Source organism: Protopterus annectens, chromosome 9.part0 (genome assembly GCF_019279795.1).
Source record: "Protopterus annectens isolate FY-2018-M chromosome 9.part0, PAN1.0, whole genome shotgun sequence".
NCBI lineage: Eukaryota > Metazoa > Chordata > Ceratodontiformes > Protopteridae > Protopterus > Protopterus annectens.
The window spans coordinates 1410569369-1410592578 of NC_056743.1; the positions used below are offsets into that span (position 1 = coordinate 1410569369).

Below are 23210 nucleotides of genomic sequence, written 5' to 3' on the forward strand. Positions count from 1 at the left end.
GGCTTGTCGAGCATGTCATCCCAGGCTGACAGGCATTGGATCCCCTTTGAATGACACCAATACTTAAGCCAATTGTTGAAAATGATCATCTTGTCTTCATATTGTGACATCATTCTTGGTGAGGGGTAAGATGCTAGTCAAGGTCAGGGTCATACCGGCCTGGGCTACATGCTCAGAGAGCTCCTCTATGTCTCTTTTCATGTAGTCCAGGGAGATACGTCTCAGGTCATTCACACCAGCATGGACAATGACTAAGTCATATTTGTACTTGCCTTGGAGTGACCTGAGTGCTTGTGTTATGTGGCGGATCCTAGCGCCCGACAGGCAGCTCACTGTGACCTTCTCCTTGTTCAGCCTGGTGAGCGGGACGTCAGCGTGCCTGACGATAGAGTCACCTATTACAAGTGTATCAGGTGTGTTGTTTAGCCTTAAGGGCTGTGACTGTTCGGCACACTGGCTTTGTGAGCTATGTGTTGCATGTGTTTTGTTTTGGGGTAGCGGTTGCTTGGGTGTCTGCTTTGGAGGTCTCTGCTGCTTAGGCAGATTTTTATTTAGAGCCTCCGAGTATGTTTTTGTGTGTTTATGTGTTTGGTTTGCTGTTGTGGTAGGTCTATGTGAGTCTGGAATTGTAGTGAGTGTGGTTTCCTTCTCCTCCTGACTGGTTTCGCCAGTACTGAGTTGAGAGAGCTTAGCCTCCAGTATGGCTATATGGTTGCATCTCTCACGTGTTGGTATTTTTTGAGAGGAGGAGAGGGTTTTCTGTGTACATGAGGCAGTTGTAACATTGCCTCAAGATTCCCAGATTCACCAGCTGGACCGGAGAGGAGATTGACAACTGACCTTTGGACATGCTAGAATAGTATTGGGAATTCCTTTATAACTGAAAAAAAGGGCTAATGGGGAACAAGGTACTCAAGGGGAGTTTGTGAGGGTGTAGTGCTTTTAATTTTTTAGTGCTGACTTATATAATTGCTTTGGTGAGCAAGTGCCAGGTAACTTAAATGCAATGTGTTACAGGTAACTTAAATGCAAAAACGACAAGCAGTAACTTTCTTTCAAGTGAAACAAGGAAATAAGTACAGTAAGCAATGCAGATATTACTAGGAATCCACAGAAGCGCTGAAAAGCCACGTTTTAGGTGGAATTAGCGTTTCAGGGAAATAACAAGCAAACAAACAACAAGCATACAAACAAAGCTAGATTCAGCAGGCCTGGATCTAGTCTATGCTACAGCAAATAGGGTGTACCAATTTCAGTAAGAAGCAGTTCAAATATGCAGGCACTATAAGCCTTTAGCCAGAAATTCCCAGCTCAGAAGGACAGTGTCCAGCCTCTCCTCCCACAAGAGTGCACACCACGAACCTTCTTAATGTAAAATAACTGGCCTGAAGCCCAAGTGCTTAAAGCAGAACTAATACACTTTTAGAATAACAGACACTGAGCCCTCAATCAGCAGTTCCCAACTTAGAAGGATGTAAGCTACCTGTCCTGCCACCACAGTGCAGGCCACAAACCTTCCTAATGTAAAACAACTGGTCTGAAGCCCAAGTGCTTAATCCAAAAGACTTAGAATGATAGCTACACTTTAATCAAGTTACTACCAAGCAGTAATAAATACAATTAAATACTTTAAAGAATGCCTGGATTAGTGCTCAAGTTATACAAACAAAGCTAGATTCAGCAGGCCTGGATATAGTCTATGCTACAGCAAACAAGGTGTACCAATTTCAGTAAGAAGCAGTTCAAATATGCAGGCACTATAAGCCTGCAAGCCTTTGAGGTTTAGTCCTGTCCAAGTAAAACCTTAGGTGTCTGTGCACATCTAAGGAGTGCAGGATCCTTTCCCCTTTGTTCTTTGGATTAGAAAAGAAGGTTGGCAAATGAATGGACTGATTAAGACCCACACTGGACACCACCTTGGCCATGAAGGAGGGATTGGTCCTGAGGGACACCCTGTCCGCATGAAAGATGATGAAAGGCTCCACTGCCATAAGGGCCTGTAGTTCAGATACCCTTCTTGCTGAAGTAATTGCTAAAAGGAAGGCTGTTTTCCAAGAAAGAAATTTTAACTCTGCACTTGCAGCTGGCTCAAAAGGAGGAAGAGTGAGTTTTTCCAATACAAAGTTAAGGTCCCAGGCTGGAGTTGGGGCTCTCCTGGGTGGTCTTAAGTTTTTGGCCCCTCTGAGGAACTGCTTGAGCAGTGGATGAGAGAAGAGGGGTGGTTCTGAGTTATAATGAGCTGAAATGGCAGAGGCATGAATTTTGATGGAGGAAAAAGAAAGGCCCTTGCGAAGCTTCTCAGTTAAGTATTGAAGAATCTGAGGTAAACTGGGCGCTGCTGTGCCCATCCCTCGAGTTTGGTTCCAGGCACAGAATCTTTTCCATTTTTCAGCATAAGATTTTCTAGTACTAGACCTCATTGCCTCCAAAATGACATCCAACACTTGTTTACTGAGGGATGGTAATGGACAGATTAGGAAATTAGCCAGGCTGCCAGGGTCAGCGTTTGAAGCTGAGGGTGCAGAATCTGGCTCTCCTGCTGTAACAGCAGGGTAGGGGTCTGAGGCAGGTGCCATGGAGCCAGCAGTGACAAACTGCGCAAGAGGGGGTACCAGTGTTGGCGTGGCCAGTCTGGTGCAATCAATATCGTCCTTGGTTTGTCCTGTTTGATCTTTAGTAGTACTTTGGATATGAGAGGCAGAGGAGGAAAGGCATAAACTGATAGATTTTTCCAGCTGAAGGACAGAGCATCCACTTTCCACACTTGTTTGTGGAGAATCCTTGTGCAGAATTTGTCCAATTGGTATTTCTGGGGGGAGGCAAACAGGTCTATATCTGGGCTCCCCAATTTGTTTACCAACATGCTGAAAATCTTTGGTTCCAGTTTCCACTCGTGTGGGTCCATGAGATTTCTGCTTAGTTCGTCTGCCAGTGTATTTAGTTTTCCTGGCAGGAATTGAGCCTGTAGATGCACTTGGAAGCTCAAGACTGTGTTTCACAGAGCCATGGCTAGTCTGTAGAGGTGGTAAGAATGGGTACCCCCCCCCCCACTTGTTTATGCACCACATAACAGTGGTGTTGTCTGTCCTTACCATTAATTGTCCTGGAAGAATGTGGTCCTTGAAGGTTGTCAGAGCATTTTGTACATCTAACATTTCTTTTTGATTGATATGCCAGTGCATTTGACTTGGTTTCCATTTGCCCTGAATGCACTTCCCTGCCAGGTGAGCCTCCCATGCATAGTTTGATGAGTCTGTTGTTAGGGTTTGGGCGGCAGGGGGTAGAGTGAATGGTAGTCCCTTGTTTAGGTGGCAGGCCTCTGCCCACCAAAGGTACTCTAACTGTAGGCAAGGTATGATAGGGATCATTGCTTCTAGATCCTGAGAATGTTGACACCATAGGCTTTTTAGATACCATTACAGTTTCCTCATATGCAGTCTTGCATATGGAATTAGTAGAATGCAGGAGGTCATGAACCCCAAGGCTTGCAGAATTTGCCTTGCAGATAGCAGGGTTTTTGTGGCCATTAGTTTGAAGTAAGTCATCAAATGAATTTGTTTCTCTGGTGTGAGGAAAGACATCTGGGAAGTTGTGTTCAAGCTTGCTCCCAGGAATATAATTTGTTGACAGGGTACCAGATGTGATTTCTTTTCGTTTATGGTGTACCCCAGAAAAGTTAGCACTTTTGTACAAATGCCAGATGACTCAAAAGTATGTCCTGGCTTTCTGCCTGAATTAGACAATCGTCCAGGTATGGGTATATTTGAATATTCTTTGCCTGCAAAATGCAATGACTGGAGCTAGGTACTTTGTGAATACCCTGGGCGCAGTAGATAAGCCAAAGGGCAGTGCAGAGAACGGATAGTGCATGTAGCCTGTTTTGAAGCGTAGGTATCTTCTGCAAGATTCCCTGACTGGGATGTGCAGGTAGGCTTCTTTTAAATCCAGTGTTGCCAACCAGGCATCTTTGCCTAGCATAGGAAGTAACTGGTGAAGAGTTAGCATCTTGAATTTTGGAATCACCAAAAATGTGTTTAATATGAAAAGGTCCAGGATAGGACACCAAGAGTTGTCTTTTCTGGGTACCAGGAAAAGTCTTGAGTAGAAACCATGTCCCTTTTCCTCTTCTGGTACAGTTTGAAAAGCCTTTATGCTTAAGAGAGAGAGTACATGCTTTAGAGTCTCTGCCCACTGATTTGGGGGTAGATCTGGCCAACCGTTTGAGGTTAGATCTGGCCAACTGTTTGGGGTTGGTAATGTGTGGAAGTGAAAGTGAAATCTGTATCCTTGGGAAACTATATTTAACACCCATTTGTCCTGGGTATTGAGTTTCCAGTTTTTTGCCGGCAGAGCAATCTTTCCCCCTAAAGGAGCAGTCAGTTGAGAAGTGCTTTAAACTTAAGTCATTGAGACAGTTTAATAGGGGGGAGTCTTACTACTCCCTGATTTGGAAGTGGGAGCCCCCCACTGTTTAGTCCTGTGCGTACCCTGGGACTGAAGCCTGGGTGTTCTGCTGGTTCTGGGTTTGGATTGAGAAGGGCTGGAAGAGGCAGGAAAAGACCAATTCTTAGAGGGCCAATGCCTACTAAATATTGAAGGTTGTACTTGTAGGAAATCTTTAACAGTTTGCATAGATTCAGCATTTTCCTCCATCTTTTTAAGAACTTCTTCTGCTTTGTTGCCAAACAGGCGGTCCTGATTTAAGGGAGCATCCAGTAATTTAGCTTTAACATGATCTGGCAAAGATTGCTCCTTAAGCCAAGCATGCCTTCTAAGTACAGACCCAGTGACAGCAGCCCTGCAAGATGCCTCTAGTGAATCAAAACCACATTGCAAAGTATGCTTTCCAACCTGTTCAGCAGAATGCATTAAATCCTGTAAATCCTTATTTTCAGCACAATCAGGAATCAACATCATTTTCTGTTTAAGCAATCCAATGATATGCTGCTGATAGTTTAACATATGAAACTGGCAGTTTAAAGCCCTACTGGCCAAAGTTGCAGAAGTGTATACTTTCTTACCCCATCTATCCAGCGCCCTGGAGTCTCTATCGGGGGGGTAGGATTTTTGGCAGTAGTAGCCTTGATGCTCTTGGGTCACTGTGAAATGGCCTCAGGATCCACAGTAGGATTTTTAAAAAGGAACTTGTGAGAGTCAGGAACCCTATAATATCTATCAGGTTTTCTGGGAGCAGGAGGTAAAGAGTCAAGGGTCAAGACAGATTCAGAAAAGGCATCATCAACAATGTCTAGTACAGGAGGGATAGCTGAAGGCCTGTGCTGGGGCAGGAGTAAGAAATCCCTAAGCCTCTTTTGAGAATCAGAGTAATCCTGGCTTTCCCAGCTAAAGTGCTCCCTAAGAGTATGCAGGGTTTCACCAAAAGAGAAATCCTCTGGGGGGGGAAGCAGAGGGAAGAGAGTCCTCTGCATCAGAATTCTCATAGGTAGATATGGGTAAATCCTGGTCATCAGAGGAAACAGAAATTTCATAATCCTGGTCATAAGTATCATAAGCAAATTCAGTCCTAGGTCTCTTAGAGGGGGAAGGTTGGCTTCCCCTGATTACAGTAATAAGGTCTTCAGCCATTCTTATCATCTGTTTTTTAGACATACAGACCTGACCATGTGGGTCTGGGCGTCGGTTTCCTAGGCATAGTTCGAGTTTTAGGCCTTGAAGAAGAAGATGGCGTCAGTTTAATATGCAAGTCAGTAGGGCCTGAATACACCCTCAGAAGCCGGTGCCTGCACAGCAGCTCCGGACCCATTCAAGGTAGAGACATCCGCAGGTTCCACAGTTAAAGCATCTCACGGCATACCGGACTCTGAATGGGTCTCAGTAGAGGCCTGTGAATCTGAAGTAGCGGGTATCAGGGGCTGCAAAAGTTCCTCACGGAGTACCGGCGAACTGGCAATTGGTTTAGGAGAAGCGTTGTCGGCAGCTTTGGACCTAGTCTGTCTTTATCTTTGCGTTTTTTCAGAATGTCTGTAGTCAGATGGCTTACCGAATACATATCTGGATAACTGAACCGAGTATCAAAATATTTAGAAGTGTAAATATACCGATGACGAATAGTTCGTTGCTTAAATAAGGCACAAAACCGACAGCGAGGTACATCATGGTCAGGGTCTAGGCAAGGAATACAGTATGAAGGAAAATCTTTGTGAGGTATTTGCCTTCCACAAGAAATACAATTATTGACTTTTACTGATATCGGTTTAGAGCAAGAAAAAGTTTCCCCAACGGGGTACTTAGCTTTAGTTGAAGACTTCGGTTCTGAAACTCGAAAACGAAAATTTCAGGAGTCGGCCGACCAGCACTTGTGAACTGCTTCTGCTTCGGGCACCGCACGGCAAGAAATACTGAGATAATGGCATCGGCTGCATGCTTTATACCCCTGGCTACCTGACGTCACGGAAGATGAGACAGCAACCGACGCAGGACTCAAGACTTTGATAATCAGGCCGACTGAGGGCTACTGCAAGCAGATAACCCAAATGTGATGACTGCAACAGTGAAATACGAAGAACATCAATGTTGGTGTGGCTCGATGGAGACTCTCAAGACACAATGGGATTGGAGCCAAAAGGAATCCCATTTGAATCTGTGTTCTAAGGAGCTTTTTCATCATCCTAACCACTTCTGCCTTGGAAAGGCTCCTGAAGGACTGGAAGGAAGAAGCGGTTGATGAGGGCCCAGAATGTTTTCTGGGTGACTGCTCAAGAAATGGAGATGGCAACCTAGAAGAAATACGCTCTGAAGTCAGAGGTGGGCTGTGGATCTGAGGAGATTTATCCATCTGAAGCATTGGATCTGACTTGTTCAAAAGTATTGCAGGATGCTCTGACAAAGGAGCGAAAGTCATGGTCCAGGTGGAAGGACAACCAGGAGACCTTTTATGAGCTTCCCTGTCCTTTTAGAAAGAGAGTTGTAATTTTTATCCTTTTTTTAGGAGTTTGAGCCCTGGCAACTGAAGGAGAGGATTTGGAAAGAAGAAGACCCCTCAAAATAAGCTTATTCATCCTATCAATTAAGGTTCAACAGTTAAAGCCGCACAGATGTCACACTCTACCTCCAGATGTTTTGGACCCAAACAGTATACACATTCTCTGTGGGCATCAGAGTTTGGAATCTTGTGCCCTCAGGAAACACATTTTTAAAGCCAGAAGGCTTAGCCAACATTTTTCAACAAGAAAAATAAACAACAATGCAATAAAAGTACATAAAGTGGTTGATAGGATTTTTTTTAAATGGAGAAAAAGACAAACAATGGTATTTAACAATACTACAAAAGTATGAGAAAGGAAAGAAAAAGACTATCAGCTATGGTATATTAAGACGTACTCGGAGTAAAGGAAAAAGGGGCGTTAGAAGAAAAAAAAAATTAGATGAATCAGTAATAAGGGTAAGCAGGGAGGTATACCAAGTATAGAAAGGGAATACAAGTGTGATTAAGATAATAAAAGAAACTAAACTTACTTATATCAAGACAAATTGACTATGAAAACCTAAGGCTTGAGAGCTCTTAATCCACATCTGTTTACAATGGCAGAGAATGAGATGTGAGGTATGTTAGGTTACTGGGACATTGTGGGTAAAAGGAGGAGTCTGACATCTCAAGAATCCTACGATCTGGAAGAAGCATCCGAGTTGGATCTGAACCCAACAGTTGAGGAATGAATGAAAATTACAACATCAAATTTTGTTTTAAGTCTTGAATAACCGTGCCCTTGTCCTGTAAAACTTTAAAACAGTTTGCAGCAGAAACAAATTTTGTGTATCCTAAGAAGAAAGTACAGTTTTGTACCTACCATAAATGTAGATGTTCGAGTGCTAATACAGCTGCAGTAATCACAGATGGGTTTTCAGCCGTCAGGCGGTCCCTCGGTCGGCCGAATTCCAAAGTCTTGGTCCGGCGTCGGTTGTTGTCGCTTACTCTTCTGACGTCAGGAAGGCCAGAGTATATAAGACACAGCCGACGCCATGTTCTTCAGTCTTTCTTGCCCCAGATGTCAGGTGCCCCCAAAAGGAAGGCAATACATAAATAAAGCTAGTCCACAAATGCAAGCAAATAAAACATAGCAGGATAACCCAGTCAGGAGGTATGAAGAGGATTTTAGGCCCCATGGCCTTACCAAGAGGGGAAGGAGGGAGGGAAACCTGTACTGCAGCTGTATTAGCACTCGAACATCTACATTTATGGTAGGTACAAAACTGTACTATGTTCATCGTGCATACAGCTGCAGTAATCACAGATGGGTAGAGTCCCAAAGCTATGCATAGGGTGGTAGGTACTATGAGGAACTGGGTTGAGCCAGAATGCCCTGCAAAACAGCAGTGGCAAAGCCTGCTCTTGTTCTGGAATATAAGGGCAGGTGGTAGTGTTTTGTCAAGGTATGTACAGAACTCCAAGTGGCTGCCTCCAAAATATCCTTAGTAGGCACACCTCTGAGGAAGGCTGTAGAGGTGGCTGTGGCCCTGATGGAGTGAGATCTGATACCAGTAGGGACAGATTTCCCATGATAGGAGTAACAAAATCGTATGCAGTGGCCAATCCACTTGGAAATGGTCTGTTTGGTAACTGGTTTCCCTTGAGCCCCTACGGCATAGGACACAAAAAGTTGGTCTGATTTCCTGAAGGATTTTGTTCTGTCCAAATAGTAACGTAGCTGCCTATGGATGTCTAAAGAGTGAAGCAGCCTTTCCCCTTTGTTTTGAGGGTTAGGATAAAAGGTAGGAAGGTGTATGGCTTGGTTTAAGGCGACCCTGGATACCACTTTAGGCATAAAAGATGGGTTGGTACGAAGGGAAACCCTATCCTGATGGAAGATGAGGAAGGGCTGCACCGCCATGAGGGCCTGTAGTTCAGAAACCCTACGAGCTGAAGTGATGGCCAGAAGGAAAGCTGTTTTCCAGGACAAATATTGCAGATCTGTTGAAGCAGCAGGTTCAAAGGGAGGCAATGTTAATTTTTCTAGTATGTAATTAAGGTCCCAGGCTGGAATTGGTTGTTTCCTTGGAGGTCTTATATTCTTAGCCCCTCTGAGGAACTGCCGTAAGAGTGGGTGTGAGAATAAAGGAGGATCCGTGTTGAATTCTGCAGAAATGGCTGAGGCGTGTATTTTAATTGAAGAAAATGAAAGTCAACTGCTCAGCAGTTCAGCTAGGTACTGTAAAACCTGAGGCAAGTTCAATTTTCTAGGGTCCTGTCCTCTTTTCTCATTCCAACAGCAAAACCGCTTCCATTTTGCGGCGTAAGCTTTTCTAGTAGATGGTCTTCTGGCCTCCAAAATGACATCCTGCACCTCCTTGGAGAGTAGAGTTTGATGTGGTGTTAAGGAATTTTCCATGCAGCGAGGTTGAGTGTTTTCAGCTGACTGTGAAGGGTTTTGTAGCTGTTCTGCGTCAGCAGAAGAGGTGTTAGAGGCAGGGACCAGGGAGGAGTATGTGTTAGGCTCCTCAGGAGTGGATACCAGTGTTGCCTTGGCCAGTCTGGAGCAATCAGTATCATCCTCGGTTTGTCTGTTCTTGCTTTCAAAAGCACCTTGGGCAGAAGAGGCAGAGGTGGGAATGCATAAACTGTCCATGTTGTCCAACTGAATGAAAGGCGCCCACTTTCCAGGCCTTTGGATGGAAGGTCCTTGAACAAAACCTTTTCAATTGATGGTTCCTGTGGGAGGCAAAAAGATCTATGTCTGGCCTCCCCCACGCTTGGATTATCTCCGTAAACACCTGTGGATGTAGTTTCCATTCGTGTGGATCTGTCATATTCCTGCTCAGAGTGTCTGCCAGTGTGTTTTCCATTCCTGGCAAGTACTGTGCTTGAAGTTCGATTAGTCTTTCCAGAGCCAAGTGCCAAAGAGTCATGGCTAGTCTGCACAAGGGGTATGAGTGAGTTCCTCCTTGCTTGTTTATGTACCACATTACTGTGGTGTTGTCTGTTCTTATGAGTAATTGCCATGGATGCAGGAAGTCCTTGAAAGCTGTAATTGCATTTATTACTGCCAGCATTTCTTTTTGATTGATGTGAAGGTGCTTTTCCTTTTGGGACCATCTGCCCTGGATGCACCTGTCCTTCATGTGCGCCCCCCAAGCGTAATCTGAGGCGTCTGTGGTTATGACTTGTTTTGCTTGAGGCTTGCAGAATGGGAGGCCTGTGTTTACTTGACATGCTTGGGCCCACCATAGGAATTCCTTTTGTAGACATGGAATTATTGGAATAATTGCTTCCAAGCTGTGACTGTGTTGAGACCATAGATTTTTTAGGTACCATTGAAGTTTCCTCATATGCAGCTTTGCACACGGGATTAGAAGAATGCAAGATGCCATGAATCCCAGAGCCTGCAGGATTTTCCTTGCAGTAAGCCTGGTACTTTTTGCTAGTATTTTGAAGTACTGAGATAATTGCCCTTGTTTTTCTGGCGTAAGGTATGCCATCTGGGTGTTTGTGTCCAAGCTGGCACCCAGGAAGGTTATTTTCTGAGAAGGTGTTAGCTTTGATTTCTCCTTGTTGATGGTGTATCCCAGAGAAAGCAGTAACCGTGTCACATATGCCAGATGTTCCAGTAGTATATGTTTGCTGTCCGCTTGGATCAGGCAGTCGCCCAGATAAGGGTAAATTTGTATCCCTTGAAGTCTGCAATAGGCAATCACTGATGCCAGGCACTTTGTGAATACTCTGGGTGCAGTAGATAAGCCAAAGGGCAATGCAGAGAATTGATAGTGGATTGAACCTGCAAGAAATCTGAGGTATCTTCTGCAGCTTTGTCTGATTGGGACATGCAGGTATGCCTCCTTGAGGTCCAATGTTACCAGCCAAAACTCCTTGCCCAGCATGGGAAGAAGTTGCTGTAATGTGAGCATCTTGAATTTTGGTACGAGTAGAAATGTGTTTAAGATGGATAAGTCCAGAATGGGTCTCCAGTCGGTTCCTTTTCATGGTACCAGGAAAAGTCTTGAATAAAAACCTTGACCTTGTTGGTGCGTAAGTACCTTTTGTATAGCTGTCATGTTTAGGAGCTTTGAAATTTGCAGTTGTGCCTCTACCCTTTGATTTTGTGGTAGGTTTGGAATGCCTCTCATTTTTGGAAGAGTGTGAAATTGAAATTTGTAGCCTCTGTTTATAATGTCCAGTATCCATTTGTCTGTTGTGACAATATGCCAATTGCTTGCAAATAATGCTAGTTTCCCTCCCAAAGGTGCTGCCAGCTGAGACTTGCTTGGCATGGAAATGAGGGAGTCATTGGGTTTGCTCCCTGTATTGTTGTGCACTGTCTTCACCACCTCTTGGTGCTGGAGATTGCCATTGTCTGCCTCTATATGATCCTTGTGATTGTTCTCTGCCCCTTGCGCGTCTGTATCTGCCTCTTTGGGGCTTGTCAGTGGCTGGAAAGGACCAGTTTTTTGAAGGCCAATTCCTGCTAAATCGTGGTGGCTGGACCTGTAAGAAAGCTTTGACAGTTTGCATAGATTTGGCTTTTTCTTCCATTTTTCGTAGTATATCCTCAGCATTAGTACCAAAAAGTACATCCTTTTGTAAAGGTGCATCAAGAAGTTTAGCTTTCACATGATCAGGCAGATTTTGTTCCCTAAGCCAGGCATGTCTGCGAATGACTGATCCTGTAGCAGCCGCTCTACTGGAGGCCTCTAGGGCATCATAACCACATTGTAAGGTGTGTTTACCCACTTGTTCTGCACTATGCATCATATCCTGTAACTCTTTTAAATCTGGTTGTTCAGGTTGAGAGATTTTGTTTTTTAATTGTGATAACAGGAACTGTTGATATTTAATCATATGAAACTGGCAGTTTAAGGCCCTCATGGCTAGGGTGGCCGAGGTATATACCTTCTTACCCCACCTTTCTAGAGATCTAGATTCCCTTTCTGCAGGAAGTGGATTCTTGGCAGTGGAGGCCTTTATTCCCTTAGGACCTTGTGAAATGGTTTCAGGGTCAGCATTATGGCCTTTGTAGAGAAATTGGTGAGAAATGGGTACTCTGTAATATCTATCAGGCTTTACTGGTGCAGGAGGCAGTGAATCAGGATTAAAACAAGCCTCGAATAGACATCATCCAGTACCTCCAAAACAGGGGTATAGCCAGAGGTCTGTGCTGAGGTAACCAAAGAAATTCCCTAAGTCTTTTCTTGGAGTCTGAAAAGTCTTGGCCTTCCCAATGGAAGTGTTCCCTCAAGGTGTGCAAGGTTTCCCCAAAAGAAAAATCCTCAGGGGGGGATACAGAAGGAATGGACTGTTCTGCATCCGAATCCTCAAAGGGAGAGTAAGAGTGTTCCTCTGCATCAGAATGCTCTGATAAAATGGATCCCTGATCCGAAGAGGGGGATTCTTCCTCCACTCTGGGTCTCTTGTCAGGAGGGGGCTGAGAACCTCTGATAAGAGTTATTAGATCCTCAGCCATTTTAAGCATCTGTTTCTTAGGCATCGGTCCAGGAGATGGGCCTTGAGCAGCAGGCCTAGTGTGGTGCCTGGCTGCTTTGGATTTAGTAAAGGCCTTAATAGAAAAGGAAGATGAAGGCCTAAATACACCATGGGTGGATGTAGATCTGTCCACATTAGTAGGCTCGACATAAGCTGGGGCTTCGGTTGTAGTCTGGGAAAGGGCCGATGACCCAGCGGTCTCGGGTACAGAAGACACCGCCGAAGGAGTGTCGTCGGTAGTCAGGGACTGCAAAGGCGTCTCGCTGAGAACCGGACCACGTGGAGCCTGTTTCGGCGTGGTGTCGGTGGAGACCGCGGGCCTCGCATGTCGGTCCTTTTCCTTGCGTTTTTTGGATAAAACGGTAGTCGGAGTGTCCGACGACATTTTATAGTCAAAAGCTTTACCGAAAAAGTGTTGGGCGAACTCCGCCCGACGCTTGATAGTGCGTTTATTGAAGGTAGCGCAAAAGCGACAGCCCGAGACGTCGTGGTCTGGGCCCAAACAAGGTATGCAAAGGGAGTGGAAATCCTTATCCCACAAGAAATACAATTATTAACTTTTTCTGACATCGGTCTGAGGCAAGAAAAGATTCCCCAACGGGGTACTTAGCTTTAATGAAGACTTCGTTCCCAATATTTTCGTAATTCAGGAGCTGGCCGACCGGCACTTGCGAACTGCTTCTGCTTCGGGCACCGCGCGGCATAAAAGACTGAAGAACATGGCGTCGGCTGTGTCTTATATACTCTGGCCTTCCTGACGTCAGAAGAGTAAGCGACAACAACCGACGCCGGACCAAGACTTTGGAATTCGGCCGACCGAGGGACCGCCTGACGGCTGAAAACTCATCTGTGATTACTGCAGCTGTATGCACGATGAACATCCTGACAACTTGTCTTTAAAAGCATCAAAAAGGGCTAAGCCAAGAATACCTTTAAATAACTGACCTTGATGCAACTACCCTGGAAGAAGCTTCAGCAGCATCACAGTTGCTCCTGACAGAGTGTCTAGCTCCTTGCCATGAGCTTCTGTACAGTAGGATGTCCCAAGACTCAGTACTGCAACACTGACTACAATGAATGTCTTAAGTTATATTAAAATAGAACAAGTATAGGACTATGGTGGCTGACTTGCTAGTAGAAGCTAGAGGTCTTCATGCTAAACCTAATGGCTTAGTCGGCAGAGCTGATAAACTTATAATTAAAATGAAGAAACACAACTTAATTCACCACAATACAGAATCCACACTGATTTCAGGAAGTATAAATCACCATAATTTATTCTGGTACCTCGGCTGGACCCTCGGCCTTTCGCCTTCAAGGAATAATTCAAATAAAGAATCCACCTTCTTATACATAAAAAAACAGATACTGGAAACATACAAATTGAATAATTATTTGATTACATCAACTAGATCAATTAACTATTTAGTAAAGTGCACACTGCCAGTCCAAAGTCAAAATTCCTTTAAATACAAAAAATATTTAAAGTGCTATCATCATGCTAAATATAAGTACATTTGCTTAAAGCTCTACCCTGCAAGAAATTCAGAAGAATTTTTTATAACACCTCTGAAGCGCAACTTCGAGAAGGCTTTCTGAATCAAGTACATGAGAGATTATTTTTACGTGAGTATTCTGATGTTGTTCTTTCCAGAGCTAGACATAACATTTGTCACAGAAGAAGCAGGGGACTGCATATTGTCAGAGAAGAGACTGAGAATCAGAATGTGGAAAAATTATGTTATGTCTCCAGATTTTCTAACGTCTTTCCAATTTTGGAAGGTATAGTTAGACAGGTTTGGAATCTAGTTCATGAAGATGCCTCAGTATGGTTTTTGTTTCCCAAACACATTACATTTTCCTATGGCAGATATAATAATTTAAAAAGAGCTGCTAAATAGGAAAGTTGTCAGAGTTGCAGATGGGGGTATGGTAGGCACTCAAATGTGCGGTAACTGCACAGTATGCAAAAGAGTAAGGCATTTGCATGGATTGAAAATTAATGGGAAATTATATTTTGCTAGAGTAATTCGTGTGGGGTAATCTATATTATAGGCTGTGACTGCACCAGTACTTGTTGGTACACAGGACAAATCACTAGGAAAGTTAAGGTGCGTATTTTGGAACACTTGGGGGACATCAGGAGAATTAAAACGTATAGTCCAGTGGCTGCTCACTTCATATCCAAACATGATGGATCAGTGAGGGGGTTGTTTTTTAGTGTTTTAGCATGACCTAGGATTACTACCGGGAACTTTAGAAGGGAACTGAACAAACTAGAATGCAGAATGATTTTAAATTATCATACATTACATCCTAGGGGCATGAACTTGGATAGCAAAGTAACTTCACACATTACAGAATATTATGTTCTTTAGATTAATATAAGTACAAGAATTAAAAAAGTATTTATGCTCAATATGATGGCAGCATTTTAAATATTCTTCTGCATTCAAAGTTGGACAGTAAAATAACTTCATAGGTTGTGTAACACCATGTTTCTTTAGAATATAATAGGAATGAATACAAAATTGTACTTATGTTAGACTTCAAAGAATGTTTCCAAGAGATGGGAAGATGAACTAGGTGACTGGACACATATTTTTGAAACTTGAGAAGCAAAGCAAAAATCAGTCTCCTGTTCACTAAAAGCAGCTCAATCAAAGAAAATATCTAAATAAAACAGTAAGAAAGACGCTGCTAATATGCTGCTAATATAGATAAAGGTTTAATAAATGCTGGCACACCATAAACATTGTAGAAAACTATTAAAAGCATAAACAAGATAAGCACTTTTGGTCAAAGACCTTTATCAGATCCTGAAACACTAAAAAATCATGCATTCTTTGCAATAACACTTCCATCCAAACAGAAATCATTTCCTGAGCCGCCGTCCCTTCAATACAAGTTTAAGAGGGATTAACCCATTTAACCCTGGTGGTTTGTCAGCTTGTAGATCAGCTATCCATTTAGTGTCAGCTATTTCAGTCCTGTTGTGTAACCTCTCACTGAATCACAAATAACTTCCAGGACTGAGAATAAAAAGCTGTGCCACTCATTCTTCTATACATGCTGATATTAAGCTTTGACAATGCTCTTATTTCATACGTCTCCCAAATGGTGAAGAATCCTTTCTTGAATTTCTTTCTTCAAATTGGGGAGACTGTTTTTGGTGCCAAGAGGGGTGTCGGTACTATAGCAGGAGTAGACGTTTTGGGTGGTTCTGTAATCACGGACGGTACTGTTGTAAGTGTTTGAGGCACTGGTGCCAAGGATGGTTCCATAGTAGATATATGATGTCTTGGTGCCGAGGACGGTACCATAGAAGGGGTTTGAGGCCCTGGTGCCGAGATTACAGGAGTCAGTTTAGGAACTTTTGCCTTTAGTTCCATGGGAGATTTAGAGTCACTGGCATGTGGAGAGGAAGGTATGGACTGACTTCTCTTTTTATGTTCTGTTTAGGAAGGGTTGAGCCCTCTGCCTCAGATGCAGCCTCTGAGAAATGAGTTTTTAGGAGACCATTGAGAATCAATTTATTTTTCTTTTTTGTCAAGGTATGGGTGCTGAAGTCCTTACATAAGTCGCATGAGGAATGAACTTTTAGATGAGGTACCCCAAGATAATAAACACAGGACAAATGTCCGTCAGAATTCATAATTTTCCTGTTACACTAACCACATTTCTTAAAGCCTGTTGTCCCCTTTTTATCAGTCATTGTCAATAAGGAAAAACCTTGTCAAATAATATACAAAAGCAATCACACACACACACGATTTATTTTTCTTTGGTTACCAACAAGGGTAAAAAAAGAAGTACCCAATGGGTAAAAAGAGACACGGGGGGATGCCAGCAATGGTATTAAAGATTACCACAGAGGTAAGGAAGAATACCAAAAACTTGGTAAAGAATCAGAAAAAAAGCACTCAAACAGGAAGCAAAGGGTAGAAAATTCTAAATGACTACTAATAAAATAGAAATTCACAAAGGTGAAGAAAATTATTTCAAAACAAGTATAAATTTTAAGTCACTTAGCCTGAGAGCTGGCCTGACACGTCCTGATATTATACACGGAAAACTCGATCTGAGGTGATAGAGAGAGGGGCACTAATGGTAAAGCTTAGCTTGAGAGTTTTTTGGCTGGCGCAAACTTGTTATAATGGCCGACTCAGTTCCAAGGATGGAACCGATACCCATCAGTAAGGAATGAATGAAGATTAACAACATAAGATTTAATGGCACTTCCAATTGTAGTGACAAATAAGAGACAACAGGTAAAACTGGCCGATCCTGAAATGCCCTGTCATTTTATTTTTACCTGTATTTGTTGCCAGAATAGAGCAGTTAACAAGACTAGAGCACTGATCTCTATAAACCTTTTTCAATCTCGGCCTAGGAACACTTCTCCAGAACAGTAAAAACAGACAGCACAAATGAAAAACGTACAGATCTGGCTTCAGAGGTGGCAATCCTGTTATCAATTTCTTTTTTTCCCATTTTCTACATGAGGTCAGGGTGTTGTGTCACCTATCGCCATGTCTCTCTCTCTCTCAATTCAATGTCACTCTCCTACTTTCTTTTAACAGTCAAGTCCAACTCTTTTCTGGATGCCCTCGTTTCCTCTTGTCTTCCTTCTGTCTGTCCCAAATCTTCTTCAACAGATTTTCTTCTGCTTTACTGCATATGCACCTTAACTACTGTAATTGTTCTCTTTGACCTTCGCAACTGGAGCTACTCTGGCTTTTGCTATGACATCCTCATTTCATCTGTCCCATAGTGTGCACTCTACCACCTATCTCAGGCACTTCATTTCCATCACATCTAGCTTCAACTGCTCTGTCTTTACTTCCCAGATTTCTGTACCATATGGTAATAGTGGCTGCACCATCATTTTGTGCACTTTACTTTTCAGCTTCTTTGACATTCTTCTGTGACGCACTACTCCTGACACACTGTGTTAGTTGGTTGCAATCCCTCCGATTCTAGCTTTGGCCTCCTCATTCAGAGTTCCCTTCTCCTCAACCACCCCTCCCAGATTCTTGAAGCTGTTAACCTGTTTCACTATATTCCCCCTTCTATCTCAATTCTTAACTTATTCTGATTTCCCCCATTTGCTGCCACTGTAAGTGTCTTATCTGTACTCAGTTTCATACCAAGAGCCTTCAGTTTTGTATTCCATTCCACTAGCCTTTGCTGAAGTTTTTCCTCAGAGTCTGCCTGTAATGCTACATCATCTCCATACAGCAGCTTTGCTGATCTGTCCCTTCCGACCTGTTTGCCAATGTAGTTCATCACCAGTATGAACAACTGTAGACTCAAGAGTTGAAACCTGATGCACACCCACTCCCACTGGGTACCCCTCGAGTCCAAACACTGTCTGCACTTGAGTCATTGGGTCTTTGTACATAGCTAATGTTTCTGAAACTTCAAACCACTGCAGGACTGCCCAAATCAGCTTTCTTGGGACCTTGCCATATGCTTTCTCCAAATCAAGGAACACCTAGTCTCTTTCCTCATCTTTAGCTTCTTCTCAACTATCTACCACACTGCAAACATTGGGTTGATTGTGCTGCATCCTGATATGAATCTGAACCGTTTATCTCCTATCTAATTTTCTACTACTCTGCATATTCGTTTACCAGTCACACTCTCCAGGACTTTCATGCAGTGTGACAGGTGTCCACAGTTGTGAATGTCACCTTTATTCCAGTACACTGGCACTACTACCTTATTCTCCAGTCATTTGGGATATGCCTTTCCCTCCATACTGTTATGAGTACCCTCAGAAGCCATTTCTTCCCGGTCTCACCCAACATCTTGATCATATATGCTATGATTTCATCTGAGTCTGTTGCTTTGCCTAACTTCATTTTCCTTAGTGCTGTTGTTACTTTCTTCTATGGTGGACTCCTCCTCGTCTTGCACTGTAGGCTGTGTCTGGGGCAGTACAGCTTCTATGGGGTTTGTTTTCTTCATTCAGACCCTGCTGGAAGCACTATCTGCCTTAAATGGATACCAACGTGTATTGGGTGGAACTTGGAAAAGAATGAACAATATATCTGGACTAGGATGGAGGAAGCTAAAATCTGTCTAAGGCTGACAACCTCAGGCCTGTATGGGACAAAAGGGTCTCAAAAGGTCAAATACTCTCACCCACCAAACTCCTTTATAATTCTGTTCTTGTGTTTTTTCCATTTTCCTATAGTCACGCTTCCTTCCCAGTGAATTCACACTGTTCAGTTTTCACAAATGTAAGCTTTCAAACTTGAGGAAGGCTTTTCATGAGAGACAGACATCCTTCACACGAAAGGAGCATCCATTGTTCCTCAAAGACACAATTTTTGTGATGTTTTGTTCATAAAAATAAGGCACACTTACTGTTAATTTTTTCCCCCGGGGATATAATAGGCCACAGTAATGGATGAGAGGTTGGCATAATGGTTAAAGTCTTAACTTCACAGACAGAAAGTACAGGGTTTGATTCTGACCACTGGTTATTGGCTAGGCTTGTAATATGTCTGAAGACTGATAGCCTAGTACTTACGTATGAAGTAGTACTTACATATGAAGTTATAATTAAAAAAACACTCCAAAACAACATATTTATGCACCAAAACTCTAGCAAAGTCAACTACTGTACATACCATAAATGCAAGACATCAATGGAGGAGGGCACTTATTTTTCCTAAAGAAAACAACAATAAACTAGAACAAAAATGAACACACATTCACTTCTTGCCTTTCTACAGAAAAAAGATACAGCTCTCTTCCCTTTACAGCTAAGTTTCCCAGTTACATGCTTAGGGAGGGGAGAAACACAGTCTTGGTCTCAGACTATATGACTGTCCTTGAAGTCACAATAGGACAGACGTCTGTATGTGACTAAATTATATGGATAAGGGGCACTACAGTAGTAAGCTTATAATGAACAGCTGAGCTTAACTTAGCACTGGTACCATTTCTCAGAAAAGGTGGTGGAAGACCAACCATCTGCCCAACCTCACAAATGCCTCCCTGTATCCTCTTGTATGTCCTCCTCCTTCACTGTCTAAAAACCCAAAGTTGCAAAATGCTCATTTGGTCCCTGTGGTCATCACATAAACTCCTGTTTTTTGCAGGAACTGTCTTGAGCTACCAGTTGTGACATCTTAATATTCTCCACAGTCATCTGTGCCTAAGCATCATATTTACAATAAACGTTTTCTCATTTTATTACGTTGTTTTGTTCCCTAGTCCTTCGTTTGGTTGCCTAAGCATCATTCAGTCAATGGCAAGTATAGAAAACTTAAGCTCAAGGTCTGTCATACAAGCTAGGATTTTGACCACTGCAGTCTTCCAAGATACCCAAGCAGTGCAAAAAGTTCTCAGTTCATCTAATAACACCTGAGGTAGGCATGGCCATGTTAAGGGACTTTAAGGCCTAAAATTTTTCAGTTTGGTGAGGCTCCTCAAATACATTGTGACTTTGGCATCTCTACTCTACTCTGGCTCATTGTCCTGGACTGAAGGGGTGTCCATCAGCATTCCCATGCAGCATTCAAGGGATGCGATGCATGCATGCTAGAGAATGGCACATATCAAATCAACCCTGTAAAATAAGCTTCCTATTTCTGACTCACAAAGTACACAAATCATGCATCTCACCACCACAACATACCCTAAAAACACAGTATGCTAGCCCACATACAAAGCAGCCATGAAACAATCAAAAATCACACCCAGAAGTTTCATGATTACCTTCTTGCGATATTGCTGTATGGGGAGATACTGCAGTTCCAACTCCTGTCCCATCTGCATGAGATAAGATAGTGACTTTGATTTTTGCTCGTTTTGATGGTTTAGCAGGTGTTGGGCTTGGAGTCTGGCGTCTCTTTAGCTGCACTCGTGCATCTTCCTTCTCTGTCATGTCAGGCTGTTCTAAAGGCACTGGAACTGCAGAAAGAACATTTTACTGAGGTTTAGAAACAGTACTTGCGTACAGTGAAACTCTCATAACACAATTTTAATTTACATCAGAACAACATTCTCAAATGATGTTAAAGGACAACTCCATTCAAACGTTACTCTTTTTCTGATCAAAATGGTTTTCCTTCCCTTTTTTGATAGCCTCACTGCATCAGATATTCTAAAGTAGTGTTGCAACTGCCTTATTCTAACAGATACTCTTACCAAACATAAAAACTCTGAAAGACTTGGAAGTCTCATTCACACAAACACACAACAATACAGACTGAACATCACACTAACGCACCACAAGATATGCACTCAGCCGTGACACAATATAATGTCATATGCTGACATTTAAAAGAAATCCTTTCCTAAGTCTCCAAGACACATAAGGATTATGTCTCAACAAAAAGAAAATCAAATAATACTTCAACATTAACAGAGTTTCTCAGCGAGACCAAAATCCTCAGATTCCAGTACACCAGACCACTCCACAAACAAAAATGTTTTAGTGATTGCTGACACCACAGTGAGAAATACAGATTCCCTACTCACCACGCACCTGAAAGACAGTATTCCAGTAAGCTGACTTTCAGGTGCCACAATCTCAGATGTCTCAAGGGACTTAAGACCCCTGCACCAGACAAATACAAGCACACCATGGTAGTTGTGCATGTTGGGGTAAATGACTTGGGGAAAAAAACCTAAGAGAAATGCAGAGACATGTCAGAGCTCTATGCACATCACAAATGCAGGCGAGACCCTGATACTGACAAGAATCCTCCATTCTCTGCAAATGATGCCTAGCTACAAAGAAGAAAAAGGATGACTGGCTTCAACAATAACTGGCTAAACAGCTGGTGTCATTCTAGGGTTTCTGGTATGTGTTGGTTTGAAATGAGATGCCTGACAGATCTACTTGAATTGCAAAGGATGATCTACACGTTTTCTTTAAAGCCTTCCGCATACTAGCCAAAACCCTTGCTGCACCCATAGTACCTTTTCAGGCTAAATTCAGTTAAACAATGTTCCAGAACATGAAACATATCAACATCAAAACACGATCAAATTAAGTCTAAACAAAAAGCTACCTGACTTTTGGGCGCTCCAGCATTTGGTAGACAGCTACATATGTGTAATCAGTGAAATATGGTTTAAATGCCCAGAAAGCCCTTCCTCCATACCTGGGTTAAGTGCCTACTATGCCATCAGACCCAATGGCAACTGTGGTGGTATGTCTACAACTGTCAAAGACAACAGCATTTCCGGACAGATTCTATAAGACCCACAAACAAAACTAACTGAACTTCAAATTGCAATAAATGAAATCAACTAGCAGTTTATTACCTGTTACAGGACACTTTCATGACCCAAGTATTTAATGTCAGGCACCTAAATGTCACGGAAGAACGTCTCATAAATTAGAACTCCATCATTTTGGTAGACTTCAACTCCCCATCAACTGACTACAGTATCTACACCTCCAGCACAGGACACGCACTGACCTTTTTAGATCTAAGAAATAAAACTCAGTTTACCTGGTACTTACAAATGTAGTGTCATCGTCCACAACTCCACTAGTAACTCCCTCTCTGATTAAGTCAGACCATAAGTTAGCAACTTTTTCCCTCAAAGTGTCTAAATCCTCCCAAAACTAATACAATGGAATTCAAAAACTTTAAGTGCACAGATCTCAAATTTTATAATGAAGTCGTGAAATCCACTTATAACATCACCCCAGGCACTGCTTCAGTATACAGATTCTCAAAGGAGTTTTCTACCCATATAAGTAAATGTATAGAACTGGTAACCCCATCCAGATCCAAATACAATAGGAAATTTAAAAGCAAACCACTCTAGTGCTCCACCAGCATAAATAAAATCAATAAATGGAAAGTATTCCTTAGAGTATACAACAGAGCTGAAGACCCCCCCCCCCCCAAGTGAAGAAAAATATTAGGAATTTGATGAACCATTAATACTATTAGATTTACTTAAGATAGCCCATGGCTACAGGCTCAGTCTGAGAAGCATGGCATACACCACTGGTGATGTCCTGCTATAAAGGTGGTCCTACTATCAACCCTGGAAACTATAAGCCCATCAGCCTGACAAGTCTTATCTGAAAAGCCATAGTACACATTACAACAGACTTGATTAACAATGTCATTAAAAAATCTCATTGGGATAGACCCAAAGTAATCTGGTTTTGTAAAAGGTGGAGCCTATCTAATGAACCTGGTAGACTTCTTTGAAAAGGTAATGCAAGTTGTCTCAGTGTCATACTGTACATACAGCTTACCTTGACCTGGCCTAGGCAAATGACACCTTCCCCCATGTTAGCATAATTAATAAACTAAATGAATGACAAATAGACTCTTATGTGTTAAGATGGATAATAAATTGGCTAAAAGACAGGACCAACATGGTGCAGGTGGCAAAGGCAGTATCACAAAACATGAAGGTGACCAATGGCGTCCCCAAAGAGATCAGTGGTGGGACCAACCTTATTCATTATTTACTTCTCTGACCTACAGACTGAAAACCAAGACCTATGCTACGGCTAACCAAGTTTGTGAATGAGTGCAAACTGAATGTTACTGTCGATTCCCCCGTAACACAGAAGCCTTCCAGCAGGAACTTTCACTTATCAAAGCCTGAAGGACTGGAAATGGGTTTAAATTAGAAGTGAAAAAATGCAGCATTGCCACATATAGCAGACAAACCATCCCTTCCAGCATACAGACTTGACAGTAACCAACTTCAAAATATAAATGCAATTAGAAACCTGGGAACATGGGTTGATAATTCCCTCTCCACTGACCACCATGCA

General features: G+C 42.6%; 1 protein-coding gene across 4 annotated transcripts in view; it reads right to left on the reverse strand.

Annotated features, from left to right (window-relative positions):
- Positions 1-23210, reverse strand: part of KANSL3 (KAT8 regulatory NSL complex subunit 3) — a 2067031-nt gene that overhangs the window by 662114 nt on the left and 1381707 nt on the right. For all 4 annotated transcript variants that reach the window (XM_044084373.1, XM_044084371.1, XM_044084372.1 and 1 more), the window contains exon 15: positions 20168-20362. In XM_044084373.1, the coding sequence (XP_043940308.1) occupies positions 20168-20362 (195 nt within the window). The remainder of the gene's footprint in view (positions 1-20167; positions 20363-23210) is intronic.